Source organism: Pararge aegeria, chromosome 25 (assembly GCF_905163445.1).
Source record: "Pararge aegeria chromosome 25, ilParAegt1.1, whole genome shotgun sequence".
Taxonomy (NCBI): Eukaryota; Metazoa; Arthropoda; class Insecta; order Lepidoptera; family Nymphalidae; genus Pararge; species Pararge aegeria.
In genome coordinates, this window is record NC_053204.1 from 10,686,702 (window position 1) to 10,709,095 (window position 22,394).

Below are 22,394 nucleotides of genomic sequence, written 5' to 3' on the forward strand. Positions count from 1 at the left end.
TTATAATACATTCTACCTTTATTTGCCGTATCACTTTTTTCATGACTACCATTTTTACCTTCGCACACATTTCGTAGCACGTAGCAATGCATCTACAACACGGTAGTTATGCGTCTACGAAACGGTATACGGTGCATCTGCCGTATTACTGCAGCAAGTTGTCAAACATTCTTGAACGTTTCTGTGCTTTGGATCTTCCCTTACGGTATGTTTATGACATGTTGCCTGGAAGCATACCACGTCATCTCTCGCGAGGCAATAAGAATTGTAAAATTGTGAATGCTGATGTTAGAAAAGAGCAATTGTCGAGTTTCCTGTCGGCTTCTTTTCAGTGGTATCTGCCTTCCAAACGGGTGGAAGAGTCACTACAAACAGACTTGACGGCTCTTAAATGTTTATACTAGGCCTACTTTATTAAACATATTTGTATTTTGCAATATCTTAACAAAATTTATTTATTTAACTCTTTATTTGTACACCACTAAGAAGTCAGGAAAATAAAAGAACAATGACGGAAGTAGAATACAAAAGGCGGCCTTATCGCTTAGTAGCGATCTCTGTCAGGCAACCTTTGATAAAATAACGTTAATAGCCAGGTGTTTAGGACTTTAGCCTTCTTTTTATGGGAGCCTAGTTCGATCCTAGGTACGAAACCTCTAACTTTGCGGAGTTATTGCGTTTTAAGCAATTTAATATCACTTACACGGAATTTTGGATTGCCTTCCTCTTATTCAGCAATTATTTAAGAATACTAGCTCTGGCCGTTTATTAAGGTTTTTACAAATCCCGTGGGAACCCAATGTTTTCCAGGTATAAAAAGTAGCCTTTGTAACCAACCTTTCAAATTCAAATTTAAATCTTTATTTGCGTGATTGCAGGTTAACAAATTTGATCTTATACTAAAACGTAACAAGTTACGTGCTACAATCTGCCATTCTATGGCATGCAAATTATAATAAAACCTTAATTATAAAATTATTTTTCCAATTTATACAAAATTTCAGAATATTAAGGTATCAAAAATTATGAAATTAAATTACAATGTCAACTTAAAATTAAATAATGTAAAATAAACCAAAATAACTTTATGCCAAAAATCAGGTCGTTTTGTTGTTTAATTAGGGCGTAAAGTAAGGACATACAAATAAACACATTCGCATTTATAATAATTGGATTGGACATACGCTAATTTCAATCCCAATAAAATTAACAGTTCATGTTTGAAATTATAATTGGACTCAAATGTCAGTTAACTGAACCATTGGAAGTCTCCGACATTAAAACACGCGAAGCACATAAAACAGTTCAAAAGTTGGGATTTAGACAGTTTCGTGGTGAGTTGTTGCTTTGGCGGGAAATTTTAATTACACTCCCTCAAGAGGCCTCTAACAATCTCGGGGTCTCAGGAGTTACCAAGTTTTAAGGCTGCCATAGAGTTCATGGAAGGGACTCTGTTATTTAATAACAAGTAGATTTTCACTCAACTCGGCTATGAATATATTTCAAAACTGAAAGCTATAACTTTTAAGCGTATGTAATATATTTTTTTTATCGAGGGCACTAGATCACGCGGAAGATCGCCAATGAGATGAGCTGACCAAATAAAGGCTGTAGTGGCTGTCACCTTACATGAGTGTGCTAGACAGGCGTGCCACAACCCTTAAATGACGACCACGACCGCTCTGACAAGAACGAACCGACTGAGAAGAGAAGAAGAATATATTTTTTTGGGATTTTAGTAGCGAAAGTGAACCCGAAGTTCTAGTGATAGCCGAGTGCTACGCACAAACGGTTATCCTACTATCCTACTAATCCTACTATCCTACTAATATTATATATGTGAAAATCGAGTTTTTGTAACTCAGTCACGCAAAAACGGCTGAACAGATTTGTATGAAAATAAGCATGCATGTAACCTTTGACATGGATAAGAACGTAAGCTACTTTTTATCCTAATTCCTTAAGTAATTCCTGAGGGAAAATTGAAAATTGTTTACGAGCTAAGCGGCGATCAGACAGCTTTGGTATGCATGTCACCTATACTATGGAATAGGTAATGTACTCTATATACCGATCTCTCAAATAGTGGAAGGATTAAAAATTGTTAACTAGCGAAACTTTAGACCCAATTCTGAAGTACACACAAACGAAGTCGCGGGCAGAAGCTAGTAGTCTATAAATATCAGTATCTTTATAGTCAAAGAGCTACCGGCAGTGGAGTGCACTGCATATATGCGCAAAAGCTCTGCCTACCCTAAAAAATTGTATAACTCATAAATGAGAAGGATTTTTCCATTTAATAGCATCTATATTATTTGTGAATAACCTGTGCACGCCACTGGCTATCGGCCAGCGTGATCTTAAGTCTCTTCCAGTTACATTTTACATGTGGAAGTTTCAAACGTTTCCAAGTATTAGCACTGTGGATGACTTATAATTAAGTGCGCGTACACACTGGCGCAGCGCGCTATTTAATTGCCCTGGATGCCTGTGTACGGAGCATTAGCGAGGCAATAATTGTTTTCGGAGAAGGATGATAACATTTATTTTTAGAACTAAATATTCTTGGTTAATTTAAATTCAATTCAAAATTCATTTATTTCAAATAGGTCTAATTTCGAGACGTCAAGTATGTCTGTTTGTAGTGACTCTACCACCGGTTCGGAAGGCAGATTCTACCGAGAAGAAGCCGGCATGAAACTCAGCAGTTGCTCTTTTCCAACATCATTTTACAACTTAACAATCATTGTTCTGCCTACTGTGAGATGAGAGGAGCGGCTTGCTTCCAAGCAACCTTGTCGTCAAGAAATTATGATATACTAGTATAATAATTGCGAATGTATGTTTGTCACTCAGTCAGTCAAGTGAAGTCTAAACAGATCTGGATGATTATTACGAAAATCAAGCTTAATTTGCTATACTCCGCGAAAGGCAGTACAATCTGAAGGGTGTAATTTATAATTTCTTCAATCCTTGTATTCCACACCAAACAGATTTTCGGCAACTCTACACACGTTTCGCTTCGTAGCATCCTCAGAAGATCAACATCTTCTGAGGATCTTCTTCACAATGAATCTACAGTTTATTGTGATTTATATTGCAATGGGCGGACGGTGGGCAACGTCATCGCCATCAGAATTTTTAACAGAAAAATCGGATATCTAACTATTCGGACCGATCCGGGAATCAAACCCAAGCCTTCTTGATCCGTAGCATGCTAACTACTCGACCAAGTTGGCACCTCAATGTTTAACAATAAAACAAAAAAAAAAAAAAAAAAATTATGAAACTTACCTCCTGTGTCTCCCTCTGCTGCTCATCCGGACATGAAACAAAAGAAATATACAATTAGGTATAATTTTACTTCATATTTCATACAGTATATTTATTATACTTAATACCCACAATGCTAACTCAATGCTGGTTGATGGGCTTAGATATTTACACTTGACTCAACATTATGAATCCAAAAACGATCCATTTCAGAGCACAGGTCACCCTTTCTTGAAGGCAAGGGTTGTAGCCCACCACACTGTTAAAGTTCGGATTCGTAGACTTAGCACGCCTTTGAGAACATAAAAAAAAAAAAACTAAATTCATTTATTTCAAGTAGGCCTAATTAATAAGCACTTTTGAAACGTCAAGTCAGTCTGTTTGTAATGACTCTACCACCGGTATGGAAGACAGATTCCACTGAGAAGAGCCGGCAAGAAACTCGGCAGATTGCTCTTTTTCAACATCATTTTAAAGTTTAATAATCTTTAGAATTTTTCTGTTTTGTGAGAGATGAGAGCGGAGTGGCCTGCTTCCAAGCAGCCTTGTCGTCATCATGGAGAACTTTCCGGTACGCAGGTTTCGAAGTAAAGTAAGTTATATTTAAATGCTTATAACTCGGAACAGTTGGAGACAATAAACTCACAGTTCGCCACACTTATTAAATAATCTATTAGATCTCAAGTCTCTTAACTCAAATAAAAACATAAATTGATTAAATAAATATAAACGTTTGTAATTTTCTAAAAAATTATATTATTTTAAATTGTTACACTTAATAGTTATAAATTATTATGTGCAATAACGGATACCTTCTATCAGGAAGAGATCCAAAAGCTATACCAAAAAATCGCAAGATTTTAGCTTAGTTTTTGGTTCAACCATTTTAAATTAATTTATTATATTTTGCATCATTTGTAAAAGAAAACTGTATCTTAGATAAATTATGTAAAATTGGTATTTGTAATGTTTTCACGACAATGAATTAAATAAATTTATTATTGTTATTATTATTAAACTAAATCATCATATCAACCTATTATCGGCCCGGGTCTCTTCTATCCCAATGCGGATTGGTGGACTTCACACGCCTCTTAGAATATTATGGAGAACTCTCAGGCATGACGCGCTTGACGTTTCGTCGGAGGCCAACCTACGCTGCGTTTACCCGTGCGACGTCGCCATTCCAGCAACTTAGGACCCCATCTTCCATCAGTTCTCTAAATTATATGTCCCGCCCAGTTCCACTTCAGCTTCGCGACTCTCTGAGCTATTTCGGTAACTCTATTTCTTATACGTATGGGTTTTCTTACGTCAAGATAATTTCAATTTTATTATGTTTCTTACGTCAAGTTAATTTTAAATTAGCTTTCTCAACATGTTACGTCAAGATGTGTTCTTAACTTGTTCGAGGCTTGGGAGGTGTTAAATAATCTCGCAAGTTCAAACGAAACAAAATTGGGTTCACTTTCCCAGAAATCTCTCTCACTTTTGTGTATAGACATTTAATTCCTTTAGAATGCTCTAAATTAATAGATCAAGATAGCTTTTACACGCGGCTTCGTTCGCAGTAATTTGATTTTTTTCTAACAAAAGGAATAAGACAGCAAATATGCAATAATTAAGAACGCTTTATAACTCTTACCATACTGTTTTTACTTACACTCGGAGGAAATATCAAGTTTATAAATATAGACTAGTTGGCGCTATAGTCGCTATGTGGCTAATAGAGAGGGCATCTATAAATATAGGAATCGATGAATGAGTGCTGTAGCTTATACGTACAGTGCTCAGGCTGCGATTGTCAGAGAGTCGCAGGTTCTAATTATGTCGGTTGAAAAAAATATATATATACAACTAGCTGACCCCAGCGCCATCTGTCGGGCTGATTTGTGAAACTAAACCATGCAGGGTGCCACCCAAACGCATACCGAAAAATTCATTCAAATCGGTCCAGCCGTCTAGGTGGAGTTCAGTGACATACACACGCACACAAGAAATATATATATAAAGATGTTATGCGCCTTTCCAGTGACCGGTTGTAGCCTAGGTTACTCTCCGTCCTTTCTACTAACTCCATGACAAAAATCAAGTCGATTAGCTTCTGAGTTAGGGCGTGAAGGCAGGGTAAACAGACAAACAACAAACACACATTCGCATTTATATTACTAGTTTGGGTTAAGACGTCTTTTAGTAGCCAATGTTACATTACCTCCTTTCAATTAACTGTATGATAAAATGCAGGTACTGTTTACGTCAGTAAGTAGATACTGTATAGAAGTAGAATGGTTCTCGTATCTATTTAGAAAGTCCCCGCACCGGCAGTTGTCATCGGCAAAACGTATAAAAGTATAAAAGAAAAGAAACGAGAGAAGTACTTCACTCGGCCAGTTTTTCATTGGAAAATTTTTCAACTTTTTAGGGAATTAATTGAGCGGAATTTCACTTTGCCCAAGTTTTTTAACGTATTTCTATTTAAAAGGATGGGTATAGTTCGATAGATTTTTTATCGATATCTTCCTAAGTTTCCATACTTAAATAATATACCGGGTATTATATTTATAGATCTTAATTGTGCACTTCGAATGAATGAAATAGTACTAGTATTCAGTTCGGTTATTAAACAACGACATAAGAAAAAAATAAAACTAAAAAAAGTAAGGTTTGTTACTGAAGACAGTCGACTGGCACAGTGGTCAGTAACCCTGCTTTCTGAGTCCAAGGCTGAGGGTTCGATTCCCACAACTGGAAATGTTTTGTGATAAACATGTTTTTTTTTTATCGTCTGGTTATTTATCTGTATATTGTTCATATTCATTAATATTTATCTGTCATATAAGTACCCATAACACAAGATACGCTTATTTTGGGGTTAGGTGTGTGTGTATTGTCGTATTATATTTATTTACTTGTATATTTTTTAAGTGGTTAAATAAAATTATAGACATTTGATAACTACGATTCGATAGCATTTAGCATTTTTCCAAATATGCTAATAATTCTTATTTAACTTAGTGAATATTTTTCTAGAAAAATAAAAATATATCATGTTGTTGGTCGCAAAGCATTGCATGTAAAGCAATTATAAATAATATTTATACTATTGCGCAAATTGTTTCTGTATATTAATGCATAAATACTCATATTAAACTGGTTCAGGATGGCATCAGCGATGTAGATTTACTAAAATGTACAAATTAATTTACATAAATTTAAAAAATGCAAATGACCGATTGTTGAAAAACAGAACAGTTTAATAAATAATTCCCCATCATGTTTCTCCATTTTTTATTTAACACACCAAGTCGCCACAAAAGCCACAGAAACTCGTGGCAGGGTACTGCTTATAAGTATATGACAACATATTCAATACACAACCGTGTCAATATTGGTTTATATCGATATCAGTAAAAACCAGCCCTACGCCATCACTATAATCCGATTACAGTAGTAGGCTGCATTTCAAGGTATTTTCAAGTCGCAAATGTTTTCCCTGTTCATATTGTGTTACTTTTGCAACGTTATTTCTTTTGAAAACGTTCATTCCTGTACTCGTATAGTATGAGACCCGGTGGCAGAAATGAGTATGAGTTTCATAAAATCAGCCTTTTCTTCATTTATTTATTTAGAGCACTAAAAACATACAAATCACACGCTTTTGAATTCACTGCAATGAATGTCAATTACAAGTGCATAGTTACAAACCGTCATATGATAAGTTTAGATTAATTGTTAAAAAAATAAAATTTGGTGACTTAAAATAAGAGTAATTACACATTACATTAGCACTGGTTCCACTGCTGGGTATATGGCTTGTGCAGTATTTTTTTCATCTATGTTGGTCTTGAGCTCTTAAAGTAGCTTGGGACCCCAACTTCCATCGTATAATCCTTACTCATATTATTAATGCGAGTGTTAGTTTATTTTTTGGCATAGTTTTAGTAGAAAACAAAGGCTATATTTTATCCCCGTAAAACCTATAATTCCTACGGGATTTAAAAAAAATACTGTAATAAAGGCGAATGAAAGACGCGGGAAACAGCTTGTTATAGTTATTTTATATTTTTCTTCAAGTTAGCTTAGTTAGGCAGCTATCCGACGAGCGAGCGATGATGCAGCCTAAGATGATACCGGGCTAACCTGTTAGGTGTATGGCGGTTTCAGTAACCCATACATCCAATTGGTTAGTACGTAACATAGTACCGGAACGAATCTCTTTACTCTGTACCGGACAGATTATTAGATAGATTTTCTGTACAGCAGAAGTACAATCATCATCATCATATAAACCCATTATCGGCCCACTACAGGGCACGGGTCTCCTCCCACAATGAGAAGGGGTTAAGGCCGTAGTCCACCATACTGGCCCAGTGCGGATTGGCGGACTCCACACACCTTTGGGATCATTATGCGTGCTGGGATTCGAACTCGGCCCCCCGAAAGAGAAGTCGAAGTCCATTGGGCTTTAACCGCTATGAAGTACAATCACAAACCACGAGACCCTTGGAGACCCATCTTTGTCGGTAGGGTGGTAAAAAAGGCGGCTTCAGCCGTGACTAGTTACCACCCGGTCCCACCAGACCAAAAACTAAGCTATCACGAAAATTAATACTAATTTGCTATACTCCGCGAAAAGCAGGAGAATCTGTATTGTGTAATTTATAATTTCTTCAACCCTTATACTCCAGACAAAGCAGATCATCGGCAATGTATCCTCTACACACGTTTCGCTTCGAAACTGGAGCATCCTCAGGAGTGAATGAACCTTACAATGAATAAACAAGTCAACATCTCCTGTAAGTGTAAGTAAGTAGAGTTAAGTTATTTTCTTCATACATCATGGATTTCCGCAAAGTAATGCTTAAAAGCTTTAAAACTAACTTATTATGCTGTCCCTTCTATACATATTGAGTGTCCCCGAGGGGACTGCTGGGGGGTTACTGCTGGAAATACCTATTGGGCGGACAAATTTATTAAAAGAGGCACCAATGACGCGCGCCCTCCGCATCCTCAATGTCATATCAGAGCAATATGATTTGTACTGCGCTCTGAGTGAATTCACTAGGATCGCAATGTGGGTTATTTGTTACAGGAATAGGTAATTCAATATTATAATGTTAAAAAAAGTACACTATCGCATTAAGTTTAAGTGTTCTGTAATTATGGTGTTAGAATAAGAATATAAATAACTAAATTAATTATAATTCATATCAAACAGATAACTGAAACAATCTAGAACATTTCTACTGCCTTATTAATAAACATGTGAATAGAGATAATAAAAATGTTATGTTAAAATACTATGTCACTTCAGCTCAGTGCTCACTGCCTTTGACGATTCCTCACAATTTTTAATTACTATTCTCGAATTATTTTAGTTATTATGAACTAGAGCGTTAATGTGAACTGCTTCGTTAGTGAAGTAGTTCATGGTTACTGCGTTTAACTATGAATTAGAAGATAAATTAAATTGTTGGATAGATAATGTTTTCAAAGTTATTGTTTAGCTTCGCAACTTGTTCAGCTGTGATGGTTTTTACGATCAAATTGCGAACTAATGGTCCTATATCATTGAATACTTATGCACGGTGGTATCCCAAGGCGTTACCCCGAAGGTGGTGACCCCGAACTTGAACGCGCAGTGTCTGTAGATCTCCACGTTAACTGGGCAGCAGTTAACGTGGAGAAACATAAAGTGAGTCAGAGGGAGACACTGGCATCGGGTTGAGGTTATATTTATACTCTTTTATTGAACTTTTATCAATTGTGATTACCGTTGTGACAATTAAAGTAGCGTGGTGGGTCTATGCTCTAAAACGTATGATGTATTTTTATCCAAAAAAACCCAATATCCTTATGATTCTTGGTCCCACTGGGAAATGCAAACCAGGATCTCGTTATCCCTAGTTGAACGCGCTAACCACAAAACCAACCAAATATGTAAATTGAATTAAAAAAGAAGCACCGACTTTCAATAAAGTGTACATTGTTCTACTAGTCAAGCCATTATTGACAGCCGGTTGGAGTAGTGGGTAGCGACCCTGCTTTCTGTGTCCAAGGACGTGGGCTCGATTCCCACATCTGAAAAATGTTTTTGTGATGAACATGAATGTTTGTCAGTGTCGGGGTGTTTATCTGTATATTAAAAGTATTTATGTGTATTATATTCATAAAAACATCCATCAGCTTTCTTAGTACCCATAACACAAGCAACGCTTACTTTGGGGCTAGATGACACTGTGTGTTTGTTATCGTAGTATATTTATTATTTCGATTACTAAGGGAGTTGTAAAAAAAATGTTTTCCGCCAAAAATCGGAAATTCCGGTGTGTCAGACGGACACACTGACACGTGAAACTTGTAACACCCAGTTGTTTTAGCGTCAGGATTTAAAAAAAGAAGCAACCGGCTCCTAGACTATACGGTTTCACAGTCATTAGCGTCCATTCGTTCACTTTTTACTCTTACAACAGAACCGTTCACCTTTCATGGTATTGTGTTTCCAACTGAATGCGAAATCAATTTGTTAAGACCTCTTGTATCAGAACAACTTAACTTAGATCAGAGGAAGGTCTTTTGTTAACAGAATTTAAAATTTAACTCAAACTTTCTTTATTCATCACTAGCGACCGGCCCCGGTTTCGCGCGGGTGCAGTATATGTATATATTTTTAGTCGGAGTTTGACTTTTGGGCCCGCGAGTCTCTCTACCCCCTCTTTTAGATCTTTGATAGCCTCTAAGTTATTCATTTTAATTATTGGATAAAAGCAGGCGTTACTTTGTTGAAAACCACGATATATTATGAAAATTAAGCTTAATTTGCTATACTCAGCGAAAAGCAGGAGGATCTGTGCGGTGTAATTTATAATCTGCAATCTTTATGACGGCCGATTGGCGCAGTGGGCAGCGACCCTGCTTTCTGAGTCCAAGGCCGTGGGCTCGATTCCCACAAATAGACAATATTTGTGTGATCATCATGCATGTTTTTCAGTGTCTAAGTGTTATCTATATATTATTAGTATTCATGTATATTATTCATTAAAAAAACTCATCAGTTATCTTAGTACCCATAACACAAGCTGCGCTTACTTTGGAACTAGTTGGCGATGTGTGTATCGTAGTATATTTATTTACTTTATTTTGTTTATACTTCACGCCAAACATATCTTCGGCAATGTAGTCTCTATACACGATTCGCTCCGAAACCGAAGCATCCTCAGGAGAGTTGTTAATGAATTTGTTGTCCTAACATTTATTCATTTAAAGCGAACATGCTGAAGTGCTGAAGTGACGATGGGCGGGGCACATAGCTCGGAGAACCGATGGACGTTGCGGTCCTAGGTGCTAGCGACCTCGCACTGGTAAATGCAGCGTTTCTTGACCCCCAACCAGGTGGGCAGATAACATCAATAGAAAACAAGCGGCCCAGAATCGTGGCGTTTGGAACGCCCTAAAAAGAATGACGATGATCTGTGTATCGACGGTCTGACGATGTTACTGTGTGCAGTGACTTTTAAAAGCAGCAGCAGTGGACGTCAATCGGTTGATTTGATGGCGAAAGTAAACATTTCCTGACCAGGGTAAGCATAAAGAAGAAAAATGGCATAAAATGGCAAAATATTCCTCCGTTGCCAGTTATATAAAAATGTTAGGGTAGGCAGCGCTTTTGTGCATGTATGAAGTGCATGCCACTGGTCCTGAGGATGCTACACGTTATACGTAAAAAAAAATTTGCATATTATAAATCTGCGCTATTTTATAACTTAGTCCAAGTTTTTTATTTACTACAGTCTTTATGCATGCGAGCAATGCTCATACTGACGCTTTTTAAAAACCAAACACGGAAACACCCGTGGAGCCTTCAATAGCTGTTTTTTGAATTTGCACCGCAAAGGTACATTGAGTAAATGCTTTTATGTCTTTCGTCGTCAACTCATCAAAGTGGCACGAAAAGAGTGATGGAGTAGAGAATTTTTATTTAGGGTTATCCTTTTAATTAATGTTTTTCAGCTCTAATTGGGGTTCACCCCTCTTCATTGATGTTGAGTTTGAAATATTGTTTCTCTGTTTTTGAACGACTAGAAATAAAATATAAAATTACGACTAGCTTTTGCCGCACTTTATAACTAACCAAAACAGAAACACGCAAGAAATCGGGCCTAATATCATAAAAAAAAAAATAACATTTATTTATTTCAATTAGTCCTAATATAAGCACTTTAGTGACTCTAACAACGGTTCTAAAGGCAGATTCTAAGAAACTGGCAAGCAACTAAGTAGTTGCTCTTTTCCAACATCATTTTATAATTTAACAATCATTGTCCAATCAATCAGGATCTCCTCCTTGAATTTGGAGAGTTTAGACGTAGTCCACCACACTGGCCAATTGCGGATTGGTAGATTTCGCACGCTTTTGAGATTTTATGGACAACTCTCAGACATTCAGGTTTCCTCATGAAGGTTTCCTTCATCGATAAAGCAAGTTATATTCTTCGTTTAAATGTTGTATTAAAATTTGTATTTAAATTGAAAATTAAAATGGTAAAATTCATATTTTATCATTGAATGATCAATCTTACCACTTACCAAGAAGAAGAAGAAAAAAAACTTTAATGCACAAAAACATCAAAATATACATAAAATATAGAATAAGCAAAAAAACAAAGAATTGTAGGCATGCAAAGGCGGCCTTATTGCTGCAAGTGAAACCATTTAACCAACCATTGTACCAAACTATGTGTAACCATTTGAATAGTTTTTGGAGATTGAAGTTTATTTGTCAGAACCCCGGGAATTACCAGTCAGTTTTGTTTAATAGCATTTTATGGCTCAATTCGACAAAATTCTGATATTCATTTATTTCAAGTAGGTCTAATATAATCACTTTTGAAACGTCCAGTATGTCTTATAAATGCTTATATTAGGCCTACTTAATAGAAATGAATACTTCTTAACATCACGCTAAAATTCATAGGACTCGAGCAACTGGCGGGCGATACGAGGTGGCGTGTCGTAATATATTTGTATCAACGGGATATTTACTATAACAGCATTTGAACGCGGGCGAAGTCACGATGAATCGCGAGTACACTATAAATATAACTTTAGATACCAACAGTTAGTAATGGTGACAAACTTCTCACTCACTGAAGTTTTTTCGAATGGAATATCAGTTTTCGCGGCAAAGTATAAAAAAGTTGACACGTAAAAACGCTGGAGCTACTGCTAGTGATGAGAAAAGTTTATCGATAAAGTCAGTGCGAATACCAGAACCGACATGAAGTTTATCGACCCCCCTGGCGCAATGGTGGGCGGTGTGTCACATTCAAAGTCGAAGCAAAATATTTCTTTATTTAAATAGTTCCATTGACTGCATTCTTAATAAGTACATTTGAAACTTGTCTTCAGCCTCTGGGTCTTAGAAGAGACAACAAACTTCGCTGGGTTTTATATAACTGGCAAGTCAGCGGGAATAATTTTTGAATGATTTCTTAAATTTCACAGGTCCTGTTCTGGTGGGAGGTCCCCTTGTGGAGGCTGGGGCTCCTTAACACCATACTGACAAAAGAATTAGGGTTTCGGAACGATTTCGCATAGAAACCGATTGCGGTAATATAACTACCAATTATGTAAAAATGATGATAAAATTGTCACAAATTAAAATCCCCCGAATTTCAATGCAGTGTTCATTTTAATACCAGTCAATTCGCGATAAGTCGTCAATTGGACTAATTTTATAAAACATAGCTAATAACAATTGCGACTAATTCGATCAAATCAAAATGTAAGTCGGTTCAACCGTTCGAGAAATACGATGCCACAGACAGTGGCATAAATTAATAATAAATAATAAATAAAAATAGTACGACAATATACACATAGCCAATTTCTAAAACAATTTATTTCTGTACAAAGTAAAGTGAATATAATTATTGATATATACTCCCATACCTATACAACCAAATGCGTACTTCACCTCCTTAATTGATGAGTATTAAATTAATGTATTCTATGGTGCAATTTAAAATCTACTTTCCTGATTAGATAAAATCATTATAGGGAATCATTTAGCCCCAAAGTAAGCGTAGCTTGTGATATAAGTAGGTCATAAGATAACTGATGAATATTTTTTTGAATAATATACATAAATACTTATAATTTACAGATAAACACTAGGTTTTCTGTAAATTATACTGAAAACATTAATGTTCACCACACAAACATTTTTCAGTTTTGGGAATCGAACCCACACACAGCCTTGGACTCAGAAAGCAGGGCTGCTACCCACTGCGCCCATCGGCCGTCAAATATCTCAAAGAATCATTGCTTGGTTGCTGCGTGAAAGAAGGTGTTCTCGCCCGAAGCTGATATTATCGACAAACGAACTTAGCTTCAAAAACCAAGAAGCAAAATTTTTCTGAATAATCATTTAGTGTATTATAATGTCACATCAATATTCCCCACTACCGCTAATGGGGTAGTAGGGGGTGAATTGGGTCGCTGCAATTTTTCATTCTGTCACCGACCAGCTTCTTTGCGATGAACTGATCGATGTGTGCTAATTTACCCCCCGTCCCTCCTCCGCGCGTCTTCCCCCATCCACCCCCCAAGTCTAGGAAACCCCGTTCATTAATCACGTAGTAAAAAATTAATATTCCCGTATGGAAAAGGGATTATATTAAGGTAATATATGACCTGGATGAGGCAATTTGTTAAATGGATAGCTGACTTTTGTATTCCTCTACACTTTAGCCAAGCAATATCACCTGGTAAAATTTGTTTACAGTCTAAGATGGTAGCGGGCTAACCTGTTATGGGTATAGCAGATATATTCAATTCAAATTCAAAAATTCTTTCAAAGTTTTTTTTATTCAAGTTGGCCCAAAGGTGGCACTTTTGATGCATACATAACATGAGAATTACACGGTAGTGAGATGCTAGTGATAACCAACTTAAAACTTAAAACTAACGCTACGAGGGTTTAAAACGCGTCCTGGTCTAAGAAGAAGCCCACTACGAACTTATCACAGGCACTTATGAAATTGCACGTACAGACAGACAGTAACAAAGACGGCAGCCGTAAATTAAGACACAATGATCAGCCAGTCGCGGGGAAGATGTTAGGTGACAGCATGAAAAATTGCATTGACCCATTTCTGTAGCCCTCGAAGACTTAGGGAATATTGATGAGGCATTATCATAGTCGTAAAAAGATTGAGTGAAGCATTTAGAATATGGCACTGTGTTCTACCAATTTTACGCTCACTTTGGGGTTAGATAGCGTGTATTGTCGTAGTATCATCATCATTACCGGCCGACTACAGAGCACGGGTCTCCTCCCACAATGAGAAGGGCTTAAGGCCGTAGTCCACCACGCTGGCCCAGTGCGGATTGGTGGACTCCGCACACCTTTGAGAACATTATTTAGAACTCTCAGACATGCAGGTTTCCTCACGATGTTTTCCTTCACCGTTGAAGCAAGTGATATTTTAATTACTTATAACGCACATAACTTAGAAAAGTTGGAGGTGCTGGGATTCGAATTCGGCCCCCAAAAGTGAAGTCGAGCTCTTGCCCGCTGGGCTATCACCGCTTCATACTATATCGTAGTATGTTTATTTATTATTTAGACAGGAAAATTAGACAGATTACTGACGTAGAAACAGCAAGACTTGTTTACTTCGCGTACTTTCATAGTGTGATGTCTTACGGGATCTTATTATGGGGCAAAGCTGCTGATATTGAAACTATATTCATATTGCAGAAAAGAGCTGTACGGTCAATATATAAACTTAAATCACGTGAATCCCTCCGTGAAAAATTTAAAGAAATTGGTATACTTACGGTAGCCTCACAATACATTTATAACAATATAGTATTTGTAAGACAACATATTAGTCTTTATAAACAAAAAGTGGATATAAACAGTCGACTTACAAGAAATGGTCATAAATTAGTGACATCTGCATATCGTCTGCGAAAGGTGCAGAAGTCATTTGTGGGATTGAGTATACGCTTTTATAATATGATTCCTAAGGAAATTTTGGACCTACCAATGCATAAGTTTAAAGAATGTGTTAAAACACATTTATTACAGCGAGGTTATTATACTATTGATGAGTTTCTTAATGACAAGGTTGCTTGGAAGCATCCGGCTCCGCTTTCATCTCTCACAAGATAGAAAAATGAATGTTAAAATATAAAATGTAAATTTTTGATGTTGGAAAAGAGCAACTGCTGAGTTTCTTGCCGGCTTCTTCTCGGTAGAATCTGCCTTCCGAACCGGTGGTAGAGTTGACTTGACGCACACGCACACACGGACAGACTTGACGTTTCAAAAGTGCTTATATTAGGCCTACTTGAAATAAATGAATTTTGAATTTAAATGTCAGCATCATGTCAACCAATACCACAGTCTTGTGCCGCTTGGGTACAGTAACTACAAACGCTTCGTTTACCTCGGTTCGCAATTCCAGCACATTGGGACCAAGCCCAACCAATTGCCACTTCAGCTTTGCGATTCGCTGAGCTATGTCGGTAACTCTGGTTCTTTTACGGATCTGAAAGTAGTCGAACCTACGTTTTTTTTTTTTTTTTATAAATGTACTACGACAATACACACATCGCCACCTAGCCCCAAAGTAAGCGAAGCTTGTGTTATGGGTACTAAGATGACTGATGAATATTTTTATGAATAATATACATAAATACTTAGAATATATATATAAACACCCAGACACTGAAAAACATTCATGATCATCACACAAACATTTTCCAGTTGTGGGAATCGAACCCACGGCCTTGGACTCAGAAAGCAGGGTCGCTGCAAACTGCGCCAATCGGCTGTCAGATTTGAGACGATACGTTATTACTCTTAATTTTGATTTTGTTTATTTTGTTGTTTTTTTAGTTATTATATAAATGAATTTGTTCAAATTAAGATTTGCATGTCATAATATGACTAAACATGTATACCTACATTGTTTTATATATTAGCAAGTAAAATAATTGAATTGAAATCAGCTTGTAGAAATGACTCAGCAGCGGGATGTAATTCTTTAGCAAGGTGTTGTCACCTTTTTTGAAGAACAGAACCACCACGCCCCTGCGCCATTCCTGATGTTGCGACTTAGTAAATGACGGATTCAATTTCAGTGTCGGTTTTCAAACTGCCGTCAGTAGTTCTGCTGCTATCCCAACATCACCCATCGCCTTGCTGTTCTTGAGCTGATTGAAAGCCACAATAATCCCGCATAGGCTGATCTAGTTGGCTGAAGATACGGAAAGACGTATCATAAAATGTAGTTGATATTAAAACCTTGTCATTTCCAGCAAACATTTATGCGTGAAATTCAATTTCCCGCTGCTCCCCCCACCCCCTCTCGTGTTTAATTAAAGACACCACGATGCGACGTGTCAGATTAATGTGCTCATATTGAGAATGAACTAGTTGAAGCACGCGGTTTCGTTTATATTTATGAACGGAAGATAATCTGAGTAGAATTTCAGGAAGAAGTTTAATTTAAATCGGTTAGAATTTTTAAAAGTCACTGCGCACAGTCACATCGTCAGACAGTCGATACACAGATCATTATCATCATCATCATCAATTCAACCAAATGACGTAAAATGCTGGACATCATAGGTCCAGCATTTTAAGTCAATTGTAGGGAGTTCCACAATCCATGGTCCTGGGCGACTTGCCTCCAGCGGCTTCCCGTGACTTGTTTGACAGCTCGTTGGGGGCTGACCTACGCTGCGTTTACCGGTGCGGAGTCGCCATTCCAGCACCTTAAGACCCCAACGTCCATCGGTTCTCCGAGCTATATGCCCTGCCCATTGCAACTTCAGCTTCGCGTCTCGCTGAGCTATGTTTGTAACTCTAGTTATCTTACGGATCTCCTCGTTTCTGATTTGATCACGTAGAGATACTCCTAGCATAGCTCTCTCCATCGCCCGCTGAGTGACTCTAAGCCTTCTTATGAGGACAATAGTAAGCGACTACGTTTCAGGTACACAGATAGACGAATAAAACTATGATTATCATTATCATCATATTACCAGCCTACTAAAGTTCGCGGGACTAGATTAAGAAGGGCTTAGGACGTAGTTCACCACTCCAAGTGCAGGTTAATAGACTTCACGTACTTGAGAACATTATGAAGAACTCTAAGGCACGCTGGATTCCTAGAGATGTTTTTCTGACCGTTCAAAAATGCAAAATTGATTTATTTTAATTAGGCCTAATATAAGCGTATTGAAACGTCAAGTATCTCTGGTTATAGTGACTTTACCACTGGCTCGGAAGGCAGATTGTACCGAGAAGAAGCCGGCAAGAATCTCAGCACTTGCTTCTACCGAAATGAGAACGGCAAATGATATTTAATTGCTTCCAACGCATATTGAATATTGGATAGAAGCAGGCGTTGCTTTGCGGAAATCCATGATATATTATCAAAATTAAGCTTAATTTGCTATACTCCGCAAAAAACAGGAGAATCTGCGTGGTGTCAGATCTTCGGCAATATACCCATTTAAGTTCGAAAAGTTATTTATTTATTTATTTATACACTTCACTTGTTCACCACACTACAAAAAGGAAAAATGGACCGTACAAGACAAAACTTAAAAAGTAGGATACAAAAGGCGGCCTTATCGCTTAGTAGCGATCTCACTGAGGCAACCTTAGGATTAGGAAAACCAAGAGAAACAGATTGGTGGGTTGTATTATTATAACATACACACTTAAGAAAAATTACACACCAATACTTATCCTGATTCCACACATAAAATAATAATAATATTAACTAATATATACTATACATACTTAGATATGAGTAAGAATAAATCACCTAATATCTCTTTATTGCTCAAGATAATGGGATTTAACAGCATTTTTCAATATGTCTAGTGATCTTGACTATCGTATGCTTATTAAAGTGTATCGAACTCGGTATTTCCGAGAGTTAGACGATACTTCTCACCAATACGCTATTGCGGGCTAACTTGGTTATAGGTTTGGCAGTCATATATCACATATATCATCCATACCCCTCGATTTCTATACGCCATCGTACCGACACGCTAAATCACTTGGCAGCATGTCCTTTTCGATAGGGTCTACACAAAGATAAACGTCACATACAATACGGTAATTAGTGAAACTGAGTACCCGTTTGATCTGATGATTCAAATCAAGCGGTAATTTTTGAGAGTCTGTAATAAAGTGCCGGGCTGACGGTTGGAACAACAAAAACTGGAAGCGCGCAATTTTCTCTCATCTCACACAAAAAACCGTTTTTTGATGCGGTACAAGATGTAAGAGATTTTTGCTCCAAAAAAAAAAATGTTTGTAGAACAATAATTGTTTGTATACAGTAACAAAATAGATGAAAAAAATCCTTAGCAAGTTAGATAGAGAGTACAGAGGGTAAGTATTTTATTTGACTCAATAGATATATATTTATTTTAGTGACACTAACCAATTAAAATTCACCTAATCAGTATCAGCCGAAGCAAGCTGCCACAATTTCAGTGAGAGTCTTTCTATTTTTAATGAATGTTTTGATGGTTCTACTCGTAAAGACAGTTTCGGCCCAGAAGAAACAAGAAATTCAAGAATTGCTCGATAAACACTTTGCTGCATAGCCATAATTTGGGAGTTTTATACTCCTTGTACAGGCTGTTAAGTGACAAATAACAGATTTTATTCATTATCAGCGATATAAATTACCTTCCCTTGCATTTTTTTCAAATGATAAAGCTTAATATAATATCCGCTCCATCTCCTGCTTTGAGACGGAAACATTAAGTTCGCAGCTTGAAGTAAATGAAAGAATGAAAAACGGCCCACACTTCCCGCGATGTCCTCTATTAAAATAATTGCACGAAACTTTAGCGGATACGGCTACTCTATTCTTCCTCTGTTCCTGATGGCCAGTCGTAGAATAAATGTAAGTATAAACTTTCATCTGGTAAATAAAATTTATCCTTCTTAGTAAAACATCAGGTAAAAGATATCTTATCGTATCTTATCTTAGATATTTTCTATCGATATTTTATCTTTTATATATAAGACTTGTTGGAAAGGCGGTAGGTTAGTAGGTACTAGGACACCATAAAGACTAATTAATTGCCTGCCTTTACCACTTAGGGATTCAATCACCGAAAAAAATATAAAAAATGTTGTCAAAAAGTATTTCAGAAATTGGATGAATATTGAAATCGTGTTCTGGGAGCAACCTGTATATGCCCATGTGCCGCTTGTCGGCTGGCTGTGGGATTGCATTATGTGATGCGGTATCTCGACATGCTGGCGGCGTATTTGTTCACCTACCCGCTTAAATTTTAAAATTTTGTATAACATTAGAGGATTGTGCAATGTCCATACAAACTCAATGGAGTTTCAGGACATCAAGTCACCTATGTATACCTATCTACTTATGATTGTAAGAAAATAAAATAAAAATAAATAAATACAAAAACTACCTCGAATACTTTATGTCAGTTTTCATGAAAAAGTTACCTTGCATTTATGGAGGGTAGAGGTAAGGAGAGTCATCTTATATGGGAGAAAAGTTGAAAAAGTGTCCAGTTGTTGCGCTCAATAACAGTTCAAAAATCCTCCACAATGGCGCTGGTGGATGCACAGGGTATGGTATGAATGTAGCAATCGTAGATGAATTAAAGTATGCCGAGTTACAAAATTTAATGTCATTATAGACTAAAGTAGTTAATTATTCAGAATTTCAACAACTTACGTCGTACAAAATATTGTGGTAAATATAACCTTACTTCCTTGTATCTCCATACTTCCTTGTTTATTTTTCAAGCCTACTCTAACAATATTTATATTTGACTTCTTTTAAGAGTTACCCTGATGCAAATGTGGCGCCATCCTAATTTAATACATTTTGACGACACTTTTTCATATACACAGATGACTCTCCTTACCTCTACCCTCCATACTTGCATTGTAGTGACGGCAGATCAGAATACAACAGTCACCACCTCTCCTCTTTGCGATCACCTCTCCGCGCCTCTTCAGGTCTACCCCCACTTTTCGGGTGTCGTACGAGGTGACTTAGGAATATAATGTAGAGCAGGCAGCAGAGTTTTCTATGTTATAACCACCATATACTGCGACCACCGTCTACCCAGTGTGATGTTTATGAAAAAAACCTCCAGTCGTGAGCAGTGGCGTGCACTTCATGCACAAAAGCACTGCCTACCCTAAAATTGATATATAACTGGTATAGGAGGAGATTATGCTTCACAAGCTTCATTCTAGCGATTTGGGGTTTTACTTATTGTAGCAACACTCTCTAGCTATCAGCCTTCACGTTATTCATAGTAGGGAAAAAACAATTTTTCGTATGGTATCACTATATTTTTCCCACCCTCACGTAGACATCCCTACCATCAATCATTAACATTTTCGTGCTCAGGGCCTTCGCACGTTGTATTTTTTATTTTATTTGTTACATTTTGGTATTAAAATAAAAGTGAAACTATATAATACACGATGGGCAAAAGGAAGACAGAGGCGAGGGAAGCGAAGATTCTTAGAAAGATAAGGAAACTGGAAGAAAAATTGTCGAACACACCGGCGAGGAAACGTATAATGCGTCTACCTTCTAGTAGTTCGAGTGACGAGAATAATAGTAAGTTTATATTTTATATGATGTGAGTCTCCGTTTTTGGGATTCTTCCTTCATATTTACGCTATGAAAGCGAATATAACCCAAACATATGATGTGAGTCTCCGCTTTTTGGGATTCTTCCTTCATATTTACGCAACCAGAGTACCTATATAAGAACTATATACATGATGTGAGTCTCCGTTTTTGGGATTCTTCCTTCATAATTATCTTATTGAGGAATATTTGGTAGATGTTATAATGATGTGAGACTCCGCTAATTGGTTTACTCCTTCATAATAATTATGCTATGCTATACTATGCACAGTATGGGTTTTATTTTTTATTTTTTATTTATTTTTTCCTACCTACCTACTTTTACAGTAGAAGTGATCTTGTAACCTATGTTAAAGTCTAAACGTGGGGACGTTTACAGATGTCAGCCAGACGAAGAATGACATATTATACCAGGCTTTACCGGATTCGTTCGACGCTCTTGATGATGTCACCGAGCGACGTCCAGACATCGTGTTATCAATGGAGGACATAACACGGCCTGAGGCGGCTGTTGAGATACCAGCAGTTTCGCAGATCGGCGGTGCCGATTCAGCAGTCTCTGAAATCGAGGGGAATAATGACCTCGAGTTGGATGGGTCAATACTTTCATTGTTAGGTGATGTTCCCGAACTTGTTACTGAACTCGGACCTCCTATCCATAAGGATATTGCCACAAGATGGCAAGACATTTTGAAAAGAGGGCTTAAAGAGGATATCAAAAGAGACTTGGTAAAGTTATATCCTATACCTAATAATTTAGAAACACTGGTACCACCAATTCTAAATCCTGAAGTAAAAGTAGCACTAGCAGAAAGTTTAGTAAAACGAGACTCTTCTATTTTTCATAAACAAAAACAGATCGGGTTGGCATTGTCAGCACTTAGTAAATCTGTCGACTCTATAATAAGTGACCCAGCCAAAAAGTTACATATCGACACAAAATCGAAATTATTAAGACCTTTAAGTGATGCTTGTCGCATTTTATGTGATGTATACCAGCTCGAAACGAAAAGACGAAGAATGCTTATTTTAAGTTCGATAAACCAGAAGTTGAAAGACATCGTTATGGATACATTACCTGAAAAATATCTCTTTGGTGACAACATGTCGGAGAAGTTAAAGACAGCTCAAGGTATTAATAGATCGGGACAAATTTTAAAAGTCATACCGAAGACAAGTTTTTTGAGTAAAAATGCTACGTCAACTACATCAGTCCCAAAGTCTTTAAACCAACGGACCCCATATCGGAAAATAGCAGCACGTTCTTATATGGGGAAACAACGACTGCAGGACCGTGCAGCGCCAGCGCCAACTCCAGCGCCAGCTCAGGGCCGCCAGCGGCACTACCGCCGCAGCCCTCCACCTCCTCCGCGGCGTCAGAGACAGCAGCGGTTTTGAGCATTGACCACGAGGTACGTTATGCGG

The 22,394-nt window shown here is 37.3% G+C and overlaps 1 protein-coding gene across 3 annotated transcripts in view; it reads right to left on the bottom strand.

Annotated features, from left to right (window-relative positions):
* Window positions 1-22,394, bottom strand: part of LOC120634864 (hemicentin-1) — a 254,924-nt gene that overhangs the window by 37,347 nt on the left and 195,183 nt on the right. For all 3 annotated transcript variants that reach the window (XM_039905705.1, XM_039905706.1, XM_039905704.1), the window contains exon 6: window positions 3,295-3,312. In XM_039905705.1, the coding sequence (XP_039761639.1) occupies window positions 3,295-3,312 (18 nt within the window). The remainder of the gene's footprint in view (window positions 1-3,294; window positions 3,313-22,394) is intronic.